Source organism: Watersipora subatra, chromosome 10 (assembly GCF_963576615.1).
Source record: "Watersipora subatra chromosome 10, tzWatSuba1.1, whole genome shotgun sequence".
In the NCBI taxonomy this organism is placed as follows: Eukaryota; Metazoa; Bryozoa; class Gymnolaemata; order Cheilostomatida; family Watersiporidae; genus Watersipora; species Watersipora subatra.
In genome coordinates, this window is record NC_088717.1 from 8,186,080 (window position 1) to 8,203,590 (window position 17,511).

A 17,511-nucleotide genomic window follows, 5' to 3' on the forward strand; every position below is an offset into this window, starting at 1 on the left:
AATAAACTTTCTGATAAACCCTTCAAGTTTGTCTTCTATCTCAATTTTTTTATTAAAGCTTTAGCACCTTTGGTGGTCCAAAAGCTTTTCTTCTCTCTACCATCTGTTTGTAGGTATCACCGCCTCTATGGCTGACTTATATTCCTTACATACTCAATATTTTTTCTCTCGTTTTAATCTCAGCACAATTTCCATCTAAAACAGTTTTAAGATCTGGTTTGAATTTATTGAATATGTAGGCTGCCCGACTAGGACTTGTTCCATTTGTAATCAGTAGACAGGTGTTTCTTTGAGGCTGCTCTTCTGGGTTTAGTGATTCCAAGTTCTGCTTGTTGCAGAGAATCTGGAGGATCTTCCTCTGAGTGTATGCTTTCTTCTGCATTATTCTCCGATTCACTATCTGATTTTTTTATAATTTTAATTTTACTTCTTCCTTGACTGAATTTTCTCTTGTAGTTTTTTCTAGTCTTTCCATATTGCGTTTTCCCAGGTGTTTCCCGTTTCTTCCCACTCATTTTCTTTCAATCATTACGTACTATTTTTGCGGTTTTTGTTTTTTTTCTTATATTGTTTCCTTACTTCATTTATCACAGTTTTCTCTCTTCTTAATAGATTTAGCCCTATTTAGATGTCATACTGGCGTCTGATATGGTTAACATTTTGCAAAATTTTATAGTTGATATGATCTCTAGTCTTCCAAGCACTACGGTCACAGTTCAAGGCACTGCCACAAACTCCATTCCATCTACTTCAAACAAGGTGACTCCAAATTCAGCAACTACCAAAACTAATATTCTGTCCATGGCAACTGCCATGACTACAGTTCAAGGTACAACCACAAATTTAATCCCAACTGCTTCAAAAAATGTGACCCGAGATCCACTAACTACCAGAACTAATATTCTGTCCACTGTAAGTGTCATGGCTAGAGCTCAGGCTACTACTACAAATGTCATTCCATCTACTTCAAGAAACACGACTCAAGATCCAGCAACAAGCAAAGATCAATCTGTTACTCAACCCTCCTCCAGCCCATCTGCTGCTACTAACAATAACAGAACAACTCCGCCTCCAACAATAACAACAAAACGAATACAATTAGAGAGTGCATCAGCATCTCTTCAGTCTTCTCCCACACCTCCAGTCAGGACCTCCACAAAACCAAACTTAGTGACTGTCACTCCTGAAACTAAAACACTGTGAGTACAATTCATTGTTTAAACAAACTTGACTTATTTTTGCACATTTTTCAGGATTTAACTTAGCGTTTAGAGCTTAAATAGTTTTTAACATGAAGTGTAATCAAGATGATATTTTAGTGAATGTTATTCCAAAAGCTGAAACACTGCAGGTTCATTTAACCAAAGTAACTTATTTTAGCATACCACTTGCAGTTTTAATTAGAGTTTAAATGACTTGTTATATGAAGTGTAATTAAAATTATATATACATGTAGCTTCAACCCTTTGACATTTTTATTTAAATAATTGACCAATGCCCAAAATCCCAGGGCAATAAAAAATCTTTGCCCAGAAAAACTATTTTTATGTAATAAATAACAACAGTTGTATTTGTAACTTTTAAACTTATTACTATGAAAAAAGTGTTAAATAATTTAGTAAAAAAAACATAACTTCGAAATAATGTTATGGATTCTCGTGGTTAGCGAGTCAGTGAGATTTGATTTTGTGGCTTGCTGGCCGTGAACCCACAACTATTGGTTAGTTGCCCTGTCTCCGCAGTAGTCTGCTTTCGCACTAAGGCTAGCTTTCTTAAGAAAGTCTCGCAAAAGCTACATGTAGGACTGATTTGTTGTGTTTAGAATTTAGAGACACTTTTGAATTGGCAGAGCTAGGAAATGTTTCTTTTTCTGACAGGACGTATATTTATTTACTCTTTTACTGTATACTGTGTTTCGGTGATTTAATTGCCTTAGTGACTTTTCTTTAAGATATTTCGTATTAACAAAATTTTGTAGTAACGTTTATATCTATACGGCGCTTAATAATAATTGGACTTGTCTTGATCGTAATTGTGGTGTTGTTCTTTGGTTATTGCTACTGAATCTTTAACGTAGGCTTGTAAAACAACAAGATTAAATAATCACTGGAAAAAGGACCTCAATTACCGAAATGGAAATTGTTTGCCCCTAACCAGGGCGACTTTCATTTCCATAATAATTAGCAAGTAATGGATAAATAAAGTTTTTTGCTGTGATTACAATGAAGAATGATTATGTATACGATTAAATGTTTTAATTCATAATAGTATTGTCATCATAAGGCATAGATTTCTTATAGAGTAATAAAAAACCTATAATAATGCAAACGATTTTTGGTAAAATACATGAAAATTTTATATACATACTGTACATATTATAAATTAGTAACAAAAATATATGTCAACTTTATTATTTATATGTACCGTTACTTCCAATAACCTTCGTGTATTTTGCTGTTATGATTTAGCATAAAATGTAATGCTACAATGCGCTGTGTGCAGTGCGCATCGTGGAAAGCTCCTACTTTCGAGACAAGCACATAAGATCAACAATGATTTAGCTTAATTAAATGGTACCAGCTTACTAAACAAACACTTGAAGCTAAGTTTTAGTATGCATTTTATTGAACTAAATTTCAACTTTGTAGTAGGCTAAAATTTTATGACTTATTTTGATGAGTTATTTGTTTTGTTTTCACTATAACTTATAACAAATGACACTGAAGCGAGATAAAGAGCGAGTATCATATTTTTTCAGGAGTTGTCTGAGAGATTTAGGCAAATAAAATTTTTACCATTTTTATTATTTTGATGTAATCAGCACACTGACTGCCAAGTTTTCACTTGATAGAATTTTCTGTTGACATCATAAAAAAAAGTTCATTTTATTTTGTTTTTACCAAAGATCTGAAGGAAAGCTCTTGTGTGAGATTGTAAAAATATGATTAATTATGCATGATGATAAAGCGCAGAGTCAGTACTTTTACAATGATTTTTAATTTGGTTTAAGGCGTTTGATTGAGGCAGTTGTTAGAATGTCCAGGCTCAACTTTCTGAGTTGAGCCTAGATACCAATACATAGCCTCGATACCTGAATACCATATAATGCAATTTTTTAAACTTTTAACTGTGGCATCCAACAGATTAAAACTGTCTTTATTATAGCAATTATTGTTTTAAAAAGCCTGCTCATGAGTATAGCAAATGTTTTTTTAATTCGTAAAAGCTTGTTTTAATAATTTACATACCTTTTCTTTATGTACTATTAAAGGAAGGAAACAGCTGAACCTTGCAATTGTTTTACATTACAGAAAGAATGAAGCTACAGAAAATTCTGGTAAACATACAATTATTGCAATACTTGTAGTACTGGTTCTGCTGGGAATGCTTGTGTTTGCAATTATCTGGAAAAAAAGACGAAGGTAAAATTTAACTGTTAACTAGCTACTACAAAATAATAAAATGAATGAAAAAATTACTAGGTAAAATTTAAACTCATGGCAAAGTATTTCTTCTTATGTAAAACATATTGTAACGGCTGAGCACCGTAATCAGGACCATAGCGACATACCTCGTAGCCATCTAAGCAGAAGAACCGAGCCTTTGAAATAGCAAGGAAATCCTTTCTGCTGAAAGAACTCGCACAACCAAAAAGAAACCCAAGGAACCAAAAAAAGACCAAAGAATTGAGAAGACGACAAAGAAAAAACCGTGTGAAAAACAATAAAAAGGGTAGAGAAAAAATTGTAAATAAAAAAAAATGATGAGGATTTGTTCATTGAAACAGAGTCGTATTGCGCATGTGCTCTCTGCATGCATATTGTCAATTGACTGTCATTATGCATGTATATTTATATGTTTATTCAGTAAATGTATTTCATTTGTGCTAAACACTCGATGTTGCTGTTTGCCTGCTTTTGTGGAAAATAAAGGAATGTGACAGTTTTCTTTACATTGGTGGCCGCAGTGGGATTTTCGAATCATGGCTCAGAAAGCTCAAGAACCATGGGCATCCGTGATCCCTAGTAGGCTGTGTGCAACATACAGAATTATTGTCTTCTAGTGTTTAGCGAACGCTGCTTGATTAAGTAGTGAAAAAAGATTTCTTTGAACTCAGTAGGCTGTGTTGCATGAGCAACGCCACGCCGGAGTGTGGTGAGATTTTCTAAGAAAATAGATTTTTCCTGAACTAGGTGAGCCCCGCTGCATAAGAAGTGCTTTTTGTGAATAAATAAATAATAAAATAAAATAAATTTTTGTGAATAACTAAATATGGATGACCAAGACTCAAAGAACAGGCTCGCTGGTGGATTTTTATAAATAGCTGGAAATGGTCTCCCGGGCTCAGGCGCAGTCCAGCAGTTCAAGGCACTTCAGTACTCATAAACGGGTAATGTTAAGTATTTCACTAAGGACTGCGGAAAAGCCGACAGAATGAAAACTGTTTTCAAGCCTTTTGCCGTCGGTTCAGATTCTCGACTAAGCAACCTGACAACAGGATAAGCAACCTAAAATGGACGACGACCACCTTCCTCTAAGAGCTCACCTACTTATTAAAAAAGCTGGTACAGGTAGTGTGCGGCTACTTACAAGGACCATACAAGACCAAAATGGCTAAAGAGCTATTCTGTAACTTGATCAACTATGCTAAAACGATAAAAGATCTGAATATCTGTTTTCTTGAGGACAGGTTGCACACATCAATGTGCTCCAGTCAGGGTGCATCAGGCCACCCAACCGAGAGGACAATGGAAGATCCCTGGAAAAGGAACTAACCGATACTCAGTCGTACACAAACCTATGTTGTCTGTTGCCACTGATGTGGCACTTCAGAAGCTCGCTCTAAGAGTGTGGGCTTCCAGGTTTTAAAGGATGAAAGCCCGGTACACTATCAGAAACCTTCCTTAAAGCTTGTAAGACCGACCTATGGTATGCAGGCCAGTCAAATTTTTTAGACAACTCAAAATTCCACCTTGGCGGATGCAAGAGTGCCTGAATAGACTTAGCCTGCTTGATTTTGCTGCAGTGGCATTGAGTTCACTTGGGCACAAGCACAGAGCCAACTCATATCCATTAACTGTTTTGGCTGAAAAAGTGAAAAAAAAACTGTTGGAAACGGTTGCCCCTCGACTTCCTCCTTAGAAAGTTGGAAGAGCAACCGTTCAGTTTTTGCTTGACGTCAGGTGTCCCGCAAACCTGCTAAGCAAAGACGTTTTCGACATTATATACCTGGCAATGAGAGACTTGTTGGAAGAAGACGACATCTACAGACTCATGGCATACATGATCAGGCTGTCCTTTTATAGAGTGGTACAGTTATCCATACGATTCCAAAATGTAAAAGCTGAGGAAGTCTTATTGTTGAGCCAAATAAGCAAAGACCCTATCTTAAGAATGTCATTTTTTGCAAACCATCAGTGTGCCATGAAGTTTCACTAGCCTATGCTATCAGTGAACAGTCATACGTTGACCTGTGCAAACATATATAATTGATTGCTTCTCAGTAAAGTTTAGGTGGTACACAAGTTGGTTAGTAGCACCAGCCTGAACCTGACAAATGGGAGTGAATGAAGGTAGTCCGAGTAGGCCACTACCAGCCAGGAACTTAAACTGGCCTGGGCCAAAGAAAAGCATTGTAGCACACTGCCTCATTCTGACAGACCTGCCCCTTCTCACCCAAGCTAATAGTACAGTGAGAACATACATGGAAATAGAAGATTAAAAGGCCGATGATGATTTATTCCTCTCAAAGTAGAGAAACACACCTTCGAGTACAGACATTTTGAAGAAAGGTTTCTTAGCCTACCTGGCAAATCTAAAAATATGTGGTGGCCGAGCATAACTGCATAAAGCCAGAGCAAGCTGAGCAGCTGAGCAGCTGGCATGGCTGCTGACACACCACTTAGGCAACGTTTATCCCTAGACATGGAAAAATGGGTAATACCTCTAAAGTAAAACATTCTGTTCAACACAAGAAGGGAACCAGTCTTATCATTAAACAGTTACACTGGCTGAGCCCTACAAAGGAAGTGGAGGCTGAGTGTCAAGTTCAGGAGCTCTTGGATAAGAGGCTCATTAAACTGGCTAGTGGCACATTGAGCTCTCTGGTGATCATGATCTAGAAAAAAATGGAAGGTGGCGGTTTTGTGTCGGTTACCAAATGGAGTCATCAATCAGAGCTTCTACTCTTCTTTCCTAGATTGATAATAGCTTTGATGAGCTGTTTTGCAGCAGGTACTTTAGCAGCTTTGGCCTAGTTAGCGGTTACTGGCAAACACCTTTGGGCGCAAACATGCAGGAGAAGTCTGCTTTTTCTACGTGCTCCGGCTTTTTGAAGTGGAAAGTCCTGCGCTTTAGACTCACATTAGCACGAGTCTTCTCCCAAAGGTTGATGGAGTGGGTGCTACAAAACTACACTAGAAGATGCTGATACTTCACTCGGATAATATCATAATTATTGCTCTAAACTTCAACGCTTCCTTGCTGTGGCTAGAGGATGTGTTTCAATAACTGAAGGGATCTAGCTTGAAGCCCAAGTCCTCCAAGAGTAAAGTACTCTAATTGTAATTCTGGTACGTAAGTAACGTTGTAAACAGGAAAAAGGTAGCTATTGATCTAGAGGAAAACCAGGCGGTGCATCAATGATCAAGCCCCAAAAAGCTCTAAAAATACAGAGTTTTTATAGGAATGGTAGAATATTACCAACAGTACATACTCAATTTCGTTTTTATAGCTCAACCTCTGAAATGACTCACAAGCAAAATAAAGGAATAGGTGTAGGGCTAAGTTGAGCAGGCGGCCTTAAGCAAACTTCCTAAGGAGCACTTTGCCACAGCCTTGGTATTAGGCTATCGAGTTCCTAGCCTCTTGTACATTCTGAACATGCATGCTGGTGGCTGTAGAGTGAGAGTGGTGCTATTTTAAGTACAGGGTAAAGCTGACCACATTATAACCTTTTTTCAATAGGATGCTTATCCCCACAGAGAGAGATTACTTCCTGACCCAGAGAGAAATGCTCACTGTGGCTAAGGCCGTGAAGCACTTCCAGCCATACCTATACGACTTGCAGTTCCTCCTACATAAATTTCATGCTTTTTTCAGTAGCAGTGTTGCTTGAATGAGCCCTTCGACCAAGTAGCCAGGGGGTTGGAGATCTTGGCTAAATCACAGTTCACAGTAGAGCACCGGATCAATCTGCATCATAGAAAAAAAAACCAATAGGCTCAGCTGACAGATCTTCAAAAACTGCCAATGATGCAAGCTCATCAAGCTAAAAAGTCAAAGACTGACTTACAAAGAACTTGTGCTAGAGAGCCAGCGTCGTTTGAAAAGACTTAAGAGAAACCCACTCACCGGTTCGGGGGTTGCCAAGACTGCACCCTGAAACGATTGCTTTAATAGACCTATTTGCTGCTGCGACAGCTGAAGGAGCTGGCTCAGAACCAATCGAGGCTGCCTTAGAACTCAGTAGAACAGGTGAAGACTTAAAAAATCACTGAGGAGAAGCTAGCGCAAATGCAAGTCAAAAACTAAAAACCTGTGGCTACCATGTACTGCGCTATTGAGCGGGCTAAACAGCTTACTCGGAAACAACTGAAACCAGAAGGTCAAGAACTCTGACAGCAGCATAAAATTGTTACTTTTTAGGCTATGATCTAGCAAAGTACTAGATGGCCAGACTTTTTCCCATGGCTACGGTATACCCACCTGCCACTAGAGAACCAACTGTCTGGCAGATTCATGTCCTTGCTCGCACCGGGGTGGGTAGAGCGACCAACCGGCTGCGACTAACGTGGCATGACTAGGGATGACAGCCACCTTGAAAAAACTAATCAAAAGCTGCGGGGTCTGTTTGGCCGCTAAGCATAGTGGCACCAAAACAGCTAATGACAGGCATAGGTGCTTCTGGTAGATGATTGCCATGGACCTGGTAAAACCGATGCCAGAGACTCCAAGAGAACAAGTAGATCCTAGTGTTAACAGACTACTTTACGAGATGGCAGGATGCCATAGCCATCTCAGAACCTACAGTTCCAAGGTGGCAAGTGCATTGAATGAGTGGGTGTTTTGCTATATAGGTCTAACATACATGTACATGTAACAGGGCCGCACTGGCCAGGGTGCACAGTGGTAGAGTCAACCAATGACGGCGCTGCTAGAGAACGTCTCTACCCCGTCAATAAAGCGAGAAGGCTGAATGGAACAAGAAACCTGCCGGCTCAGCAATCTGCCAGCAGGCAAAGATTTATATGGGCAACAAAAATGGCTCAGCAGCTGTGGAATGTGAACAGATAATGTCATTGCATAGCTCTGCAGACAAGCCATTATGCCAGGCCTAGCGCTGAAGAGAGCAGACCGGGCATTTGCGGTGACCGAGGTGGTTAGGCTGAAAATTAGTGACTGACAGCAGTGTCTCTAGTCACAGCTGCTCTTTCTTTCTAACTAACATATGACAACTTCCAGGGCCTCCACTAGAGAGGAGAGTGTAACGACAAAGCATTGTGAGCAGGGCTCTAGCGATAGACCTGGCCACAACAATTGTTTAACAAAACTTTCTAGATAGTGAGACAGGCCAGGACACCAATAAGAAATCAGACTACCAGAAGGAAAGTCAAAAAATTGAGAAGAAGACCGAGAGAAGGAAAAAAACAGAAAAATCAGATGTAGAAAAAAAAACCTAAATTGTAAATAAAAGTATAGAAGGAAAAGGAATCATTCATCAAAGCTGAGTTGTACTGCGAAGACGCTCACTACATAAATGCGTGTTCTTAGTTAATTGCCTAACATGCATGTATACTTACATATTTGTTTAGAAAGTATATATTTTATTCTAACTTAAAAGTCGGTGTTGTTGTTTGAGAACCTTGTAGAGAGTAAAAGAAACCAGCAGTTTTTCTCACAATATTACAAATGACCATTGATATTTTGCTATTTTTGTGGCTAAATTATTTCAAACCATGCTAAATAATACATGTAAGTAATAATAATAATTACTGATTCAGAATTTTTCTTTGAAAATTGGCACTGAAACATTTTTTCACACGCATTTTTTTTTGTAATTTGTGCATAAAAATCTGCAATAATTTTGTGCCATTATTAATAATAAATTTTTAGTAATAATTAGTGTACTGCACTATATACACAAAAATCCTCTTGTATTGGCGGCCAGCATAATATTTTTTGTTCTGCGCTCACACATAGGGTTATTCTTAGCATTGACATCAGTAATTGAGCTGTCTCTGCTTTGTAGAAATATGACCCTTTCGCATGAACGTCAATAACTTGTCTGACGAAATATTTTTGTTTTCAAAACTGTTGTTTGTTTTGCTAACATAAAACTATTTACTGACAAAAAACTAAGATGTTGGTACAGACAGGTGTGGGTTATAATTTATGTCAGTTGCCCTTTTACTAAAACACATTTTTGGTAGTTATTCGGCGAGAATAAGATATGCTAAAACTCTTATTCTTTTAGCAGGAATCCCTATACTGAGAAATCACGACTATTTGAACAATAAATTTACTTATTGTTCAATAACTCACATAATTTAATAAAACAATATAATTTACACTTAGTTTAATTTATATATACACTATGTACGTATATAAATCTCACCTGGGGTGTAATTTGGGGTCTGTCTTTTGTCTGTCGAGTTATAGCTATAGTTATAAGATTTAAGAACAAAAATCTGCTCGACCCTCCAATTAAACTTTGAACCTACATTTCTACAAACAGGCATGCTAAACAATATTCTATACGTTCACCTGACATTACTATGGAATAATTGGGCCCATACTTATGTACCTGCAAAGTTTTAATATTGATTGATTAAAATAGCACGCTTCATGCTTCAGCTAGCATGCCTGAAAATCAAGATCACTTGAGAGATAATTATGCAATCATGTTTCCTGACACGGTTATCAGACGGATGGACTCAGCTTTTATCATAGTAAAAGTATAGATGAGCTCAAGTTACTTAAATTCATTGGGTAAAAGGACTCAACAAAGTAAAAATAAATTTCCAAAGCAAGAACCTTTTTATCGCCCGTGCAACACTGTGTGTACATCTAGTATGTTAATAATTAAAATTAGTGAAAAACATGCAAGTGTTTACTTGAGTTCTGTCTCTTCTTTTTCCATCTTATGTAATATAGTGTAAATAGCTAACTGCTGAATACTTAAAAAAATGTTTCTTCACTTACCTGTTGCTACCAATTTTAGTACTCAAGCTACAAAATGTTTTTGTTTAAATAAATTATAATTTTCTAGAAACACATACACACAAGCTGGTAGGCATAGCCGCATAACCGATATTTTTAATTTTTAGGTGAATTTATAATACTTTGAATGGCTGGTATGATCAAAGTTTGTAGGACTAATATGATCAACAATGAATGGCTGAATAAAAATGCCAAAGTATGAAAAGAACTACCCATAGTAGAGCTGAAAAAAGCTATGTCTCTAAACCTAGCAGCATCAGTATGTGAAACTAAGATTATTACCTTACACAAGCACAATATACATATGGTAGCATTTATGGCACTCCAAAATTAGTAATACAACTCTAATTAGTAAGACAACTCTAATTAGTAAGACAACTCTAATTAGTAATACAACTCTAATTAGTAAGGCAACTGTAATTAGTAAAACAACTTTAATTAGTAAGACAACAACTCTAATTAGTAAAACAACTTTAATTAGTAAGACAACAACTCTAATTAGTAAGACAACAACTCTAATTAGTAAGACAACAACTCTAATTAGTAAGACAACTCTAATTAGTAAGACAACAACTTTAATTAGTAAGACAACAACTCTAATTAGTAAAATAACTCTAATTAGTAAGATAACTGTAATTCTAATAAAAATTATGTTCACTAAACTTCATCATTGGTAAAAATATAAATTGTTTTTATTAAAAAAACTTTCAATCTTGATTTTAAGAACGTAGATTTGGGTCTAGTGACCGCGCTTTCTTTTGTAGTTTTTTGTTATTATGATTATAACATTATAATCATATTATAATTATATTATTATATGTTGTTATGATTTAGATAGATGAGCTATTTTCAAGATTTACTTAACTATTTTTGTTACAAAGATTATTGATTTGCAGGCAAGATGATTCACCAGCTATGAATCCTGCCAGTAAGTTAGAACCAAAATTAATCGCTCCACCATCTAAAATAAATGTAGTGACCCACTCTGAAACGCCAAAACAGCTGCCAGAAGAGAAGAGTAAGCTTTCTGCCGCTAATGATTTAGAAGCTGCAGCAACTACCTCCCCATCTGAGGTTGAAAAGGGAAGCACTTTGGATCCTCAGATGAAGAAAATGGACAAAGAAGATGAACCTTCCATTCCCCCACAAGAAATGGAAGACGAGCCAACAACTCCACCACTCATGACTAAGAGAGGAAGCCTTGTGGATCATCAACGGAATATAATGAGCAAAGAAAGTGAGCAATTCTTTAGCTCCCATGAGATGGAAGTAGAGCCTCGTGTCGAAGCTTCTGAAACTGATGCAAGCAACCCTTCCGGTAGCCAAGCTAAAGGAGGTGAGTCAATCAGTTAAATATATGGCTGCAGGAGTATTTAACCTATAATAAATAATTGATAGACTTTAATTCTGTCTACAACTTTCTGATAGTAAGGTGTCGTTGAATGTACAACCAAGGCCATCAAAAAATTACCAGAATCTGGCAGTCAGTTTTTGAGTTAAGGTATTATGTTTACTTGTTGCTGCAGTACTGTTCATTATTTCACAATATTTTTCAGAAGAGCCCTCAAAAGTCTTTATGGAATCTGTTGATGTCTCAGACAATTTGGAATAAGTGAAATCTTCAGCTAAGCCTGCAGATATAAGAAATGTCCATTTACTTGTTTTACTTTGAATCTCTATAGTTTTCCTGTTGTTTTCAACGCATTCATGTTTTACCCCTCTTCATCTTCCGTATCGTCTTCTGCTTTTGTTATCTAGATGGCATTTAATTAATCTACCCTAAATATCAACTTCTGATAATTCTCACTGTACGTTGTGTTGTTCCTCAAGAATAAAAACTTCAATGCATTCACAGCAATATCGATAGATTTAGTTGCACAAATTCTTCATTTCTATAAATATGCTCATGAAGAATAATATAGTATTGTCACCACATTAGTAGTAGCATTTCACTAGCAGCAAAATAAAGATTTCCATTATTTAGAATTGCTAAGGAAATAGGCTACTGCGCAAACATCAGAGTTTTCAAAAGATTGCGATGTTAGGATAACAGAGAACTTGGCAAAGCAAGAAATGCATATCATATTCTGGTTCTATATTTTAAATTAGGTGAACCAAAACCATAACGTCTTCTGCACCGTTATGGATATTTATATATCTATTTACTGAAAAGTCTAAATTATGTCTACAGTTTCATTTGTATTAGTTTGCATTAAAAAGACTAACCTGGGTTGCTCTTTGAGAAATGAACAGAAGGCGAATAAAAAAACTTGACAGCTACTCAATAATTCATGATAATAATACCATTATAGTTAATTATAGTTAAAATTCTTATTCTCGCTTATATCAAAGTTAACTGAAACTTTCTCTTTTAACCGCTTTGTTTATTGGGCGTTTAATAATTTAAAGTGTTCTTCGAAAAATTTTGCATTAATAAGCCGCAGCGGGTAAGAACTGCAACAAGCATGTAACAGTTTTGTTGCAATGTGTAAAATATACATTTTGGTTAAAAGTGAGAATATTCTATAAATTTACTGTATAAATATGTGTATTATATGCATTTTGTTCAATAAGGTTGTATTGTATAAGATGCATGACAAAAATAAATGTCGGTACTATAATATTTAACAAATTGATAGTCTTTAGCTGGTTAATTTAGATTTGGTGCAATTATATTATACGCTCCATTTCAAAGTGTACCCAGTTATTCCATCGTTAGAACTTTTTTGTGCAACTTAAATGATTTTAATGGCTTTTATGAACTTTTGAATTATTTCACATAATATTACTTTATAACATGCTACAGTTTGTTTGTTTGTTTTATTTCATCAAAAAGCATGAAAACAGAAAAAAAAAAGAAAAAGAAATAATGATGAGGCCCAAATTGCGCAGTAGCATTGCTAGTCAAGGCACTGGGCCACAAGTTAACAGCGAGCAGCCAGAAACTATTTATTCACCGCTCAACAGGTACAGCTTGAAGGCACGTCTAAAAGTGGGCATACTCACAACCCTACGCAGTTCATCAGGCAGAGCGTTCCATTGTGCTGACTGCTGGTATGACATTCTGCGATGACCCGAAGCAGATTTAGAGGGAGGTAGCTTTAGATTTAAGGAAGAGCAGCGAGTGGGATATTGATGAATGCTATGTGATTTAAGGCTGTAGAATAATTGATGAGACGCTATGAGAGTTCAAAATTTATAGAGTTTATTCACAGTCAGTATTGAAGATTTTTGAAAAAGTGGGTGGGTGCGTTCTAATTTAGGTTTTTTATGTAAAATCCTGAGAACTCGTTTTTGTAGAAGTTGAAGTTTGTTTAAGTATTTACCTGGGGCGTTCCCCCAAGCCTCAATACAGTAACTGAATTTAGAATGAATAAATGCGTTGTAAATTAAAACCAAAATTTTGTGGGGTAAATACCTTGAGCATTTATATAAGAGTCCTAACAAAGGTCTAACACTATTAAAAAGTTTTTCTATGTGAACCTTCCATGATAAATTTGTATCAATGTGAACACCCAGAAATTTTACACTTTCGACTTGGTTTAAAATTTTACCATGCAAAGTTAAAGCGTTCCTCGGGAATTCATATTTATTTTGATTGTTTTTTAATATCATAAAGTTTGTTTTGTCTACATTTAATGTTAGTTTGTTCATAGTACACCATTTTTGGATTTCATTCAGTTCATTATTTACTGCAGAAATTTGCTCATCTAAGTCTTTGGATTCTAAAAATAAGTTTGTATCATCGGCATACAAAATGGGAGTAAAAACTGTTAAAATGTTTGGTAAATCATTAATATAAATTAAAAAAAGTGTAGGGCCAAGTATGGATCCCTGGGGAACACCACATGTAATGCTTAGTTCATCAGAGACAGATTGTCCAATAATGGTGACTTGCTTTCGTTGAGAAAGAAAGTTTTCCACCCATTTAATAGAATTTGAACTAAACTTTAGCTGTTTCAGCTTATATAAAAAAGTTTGGTGATCAAGGGTATCAAAGGCTTTACTAAAATCAAGATAGACTCCAAGTACGGATTTCCCATCATTAAATGCTTTTAAAATTTGATTTGTGAGTTGAGTACAGTGTTTAAAGCTTGTTTCTGTTCTGCAATGTTCTCCCACTATGATCTGCAACTTATTGTTGCAATATTTTAAGCAAAAGGATTGACTCGATGTGTGTGGAACACATCTGCTCAGATATGAGAGCATAAATTTTAGGTAGTTTACTGTACAAAAGAAACAGCCCTGAACTGGAACCCAACATAACTAGAGGCTATACAGCATTTACTCTTGAATTTATTTAATAAATTTATTTATGAAGGCGCTGCGGATGTGGCTTTCTGAGCTGTGTGTGTGCGTGCGCGCATGTTTGATCATGTATGGCTTCTAGAGCATGACATGTTTTATTGACTATAAATTATTAATGAAGCATGGAAAATATCAAAATGTAAAAATATGAACCAAAAGGTTCGATAGCTCAAAACTGTCAGCAGGACAGACCTGCTGCCAGTTGACATCCTCTTTCTGATTATTGAAACATCAGTGCAGCTCAAAGCCAGCAAAGGAAATAACCTCAAAAGGAGAGTTGACTTTTTGCAACGACTGTGACAGAACAGTGCAATGTAACAGATAGTCAAGTGTGCTAATAAAAAATGGAAGCTATGTTGAACTTGAGAATAAAGTATTAAAATAGCAAAAAACCAGCATTATAGCGGTAATAAAAAATAAAGGCAACTGTCCAATTACCCATCATGTAAGCTCTCTAGCCTCACTCAATCAGAACTGAGAAAAGTAAAGTAATCCACAAAGGTAATACTCATTTGTTCAGGTATATGCAAGAAACAAAGGCATGCTCATTTGTATCATTTGAGACAACCGAATTTTATGTCTTAATTCCTGAAAACCCTTAGAAAATCTACTCATTTTTTGTAGCAGCTCAACTCATGAGGAAAAGGAGGTGAAAAACACATTATTAAGCATACCGCCAAAGCTTTTTTATTTTACATAAACCAACAGTGAAAAATTAAAAATACACACTCTTTAGTCAGCATGACAATGGGTAGCCATGACTGTGTAAAGACATGAAAACTAATAAAAACATACGTGCTGCTTCAGCTACCTAAGGGCGCAGTCTTAATGTCAAACTAAATAGAGACGACGGATTGCCACAGGTGAAGGCCAAGACAAGTTTAACAATACAGAAATTATTTGAAGTATTCAAGACAAACAGTTTGCAAATTACCATCAAATGAAACAAACAAGTCATAAACCTTATGAATGTAACTCTAAATCAAAAAGACAGTAACCAGAAACCATACCTAAAGCCAGGCAGCATCATTCTCAATACCCAAATGCAATGCAACTCCCAAATTAAAATTTTGAAACTCGTCATCAAAACCACCAAAAAAACAATTATCTAGCATAGCCACACATTAATTGAACTTTGAATCCGCAGCCCATCAATACCAAAAATTTCTAACATAAAGTGGCTCTAACTGCAACCCTATAGCAATCTTAGCAAAAACAAAGCTGAAAAATGCAACACACAGCAAAATATTTCATTGTACAATCCCCACTTCACCGCAAATGTCACAACAAATATAGGTCAAAAAGTTTCTCAACATATTTGCTTTAGAAGTCAATTAAAAATATTGTCGCAGACACTGGTGCTGCGTTTGCTGCCAAAAAATTCTAAAAAAATTGCCTTCACCCCGCGTCACACTTTTGATTAGTGCAGCAGAAGGTTTGGGCAAACTTTTAGGAACTCTGTCAAAAGGGGTGAAATTCGCTGCACTGCAGAATAATGTTAGGCCAATTCTAGCTAAGCTATAGCTATAGGATACAGCTTTAACTACATGCAGATTACTTCCACATTCCAAAATAGCTTGTTGACTGCTACATTTAACCTTTTATCAATTTTTAACCTTCTAAAATCTGAACATAGTCAGACTTCTCCAAACAATAGCACTAATTCTACATAGTTTGCAGTGGTCTCACTAATATATGTTTATAATTATGCACCTCCACTTATGTGGTTATTAGGCAGAAGTATCTCTAAAGTACGTACAATATGTTCATGATCAAAGATTTTTGTCCCGTTTTTACCAATTCAAATATAAAAATGTTGACACACCAAGCCTTGTTGCTCCTACACTAGTGGTTTATAAGTTACCACCAGTTAGACATTACCCACCTTGTTCTCGGAAAACTCCTCAAATGTATCAACACTAGCTTATGTGGGAGAAGTGAAATATTTGCATAGACACAATATTTACCCTGTATCGCTTTGTATTTTCCTTTAATAGGTGTTTTTATGTTCATGAAATACAACAACTTTAGCTAGTGACCTTGCCTAGTAGCTAGTGAAATCATTTTCCCTTTCATCTGCAGTAATTTAATTATGAAGTGTTGTATAACCCTTGATACAATATCATTTGCTAATTTAATGTCACCAAATCATTAAAAACATGACAGAAGCCAAAAGAGTGAGTGAAAAAAACACACACTAGCCCCTTTTCTTTTGAACGCCATAATAGCAGCAAGCCTAGGTTGGTTCTTGTTGGAGGTTTGACTGCCAACCACATGTGGCTCGACAAGAGCACCACTGCCTGTATAAGCGGAGTCAGTTATGGAATCAGCCTTGGCAAATGCTTTGTTTCTAGTCTTCTCTTTGGTAAAGGACCCTACTACCTGGTACGGGTCTGTAGTGGCTGTGCTCTGATACACTGACACAGGCTCCTCATTCAAGTCTAAGAGACCCTTTAGTCGCACCTCCTCACCTGCCTCGAAAAGTCATAGCTGATAAGCATGTATCAAGAGAATCATTTAGCTTGTCTTGCTGAGATTCTATAATAACAAGGTAAAAGGGTTGTGATTAGCTAGATAAACTACTGTAATATTGAGAAAAGCTTGGTGCTGAACTGGTGCATTAGTAAACCATAATCAATATGCCCATTTCCCTGCTAACTTTTAAAATTGGCTATATTCCTTTGTCTTGGTATTACTTTGTCAAAATCAAATAGGATTGGCTGGTCTTATACTAAATAATTTCTACTCATTATATTGATCTAGCTTACTAGTTGCTTGAGGCAGTATAAGAATTGAGCTGCGTAACCGCAAAAGCTAGTTTTCTTGGCATCAGAGTAGGTTGCTTGTCCCCACAATACTGAAACCTTCTTTAGCTGCGTCTATTTTTATGGCATCCTTTCAAGAGCCTTTGTGAAGTGTTCTAGCTGAATCAGCATTAATGCACCTTGTTTCAGAGCGAGTGACTCAAAAAGTTTTGCTGCC

General features: G+C 36.4%; 1 protein-coding gene across 1 annotated transcript; it reads left to right on the forward strand.

The window, feature by feature from the left end:
• Positions 1-681: 681 nt before the first annotated feature.
• Positions 682-11,947, forward strand: LOC137406723 (salivary glue protein Sgs-3-like). The gene is made up of 4 exons (XM_068093340.1): positions 682-1,199; positions 11,118-11,149; positions 11,267-11,557; positions 11,778-11,947. Exons 1-4 carry the CDS (start codon positions 682-684, stop codon positions 11,831-11,833), a joined length of 897 nt encoding a protein of 298 aa, XP_067949441.1. The 3' UTR covers positions 11,834-11,947.
• The last annotated feature ends 5,564 nt before the right edge of the window (positions 11,948-17,511 follow it).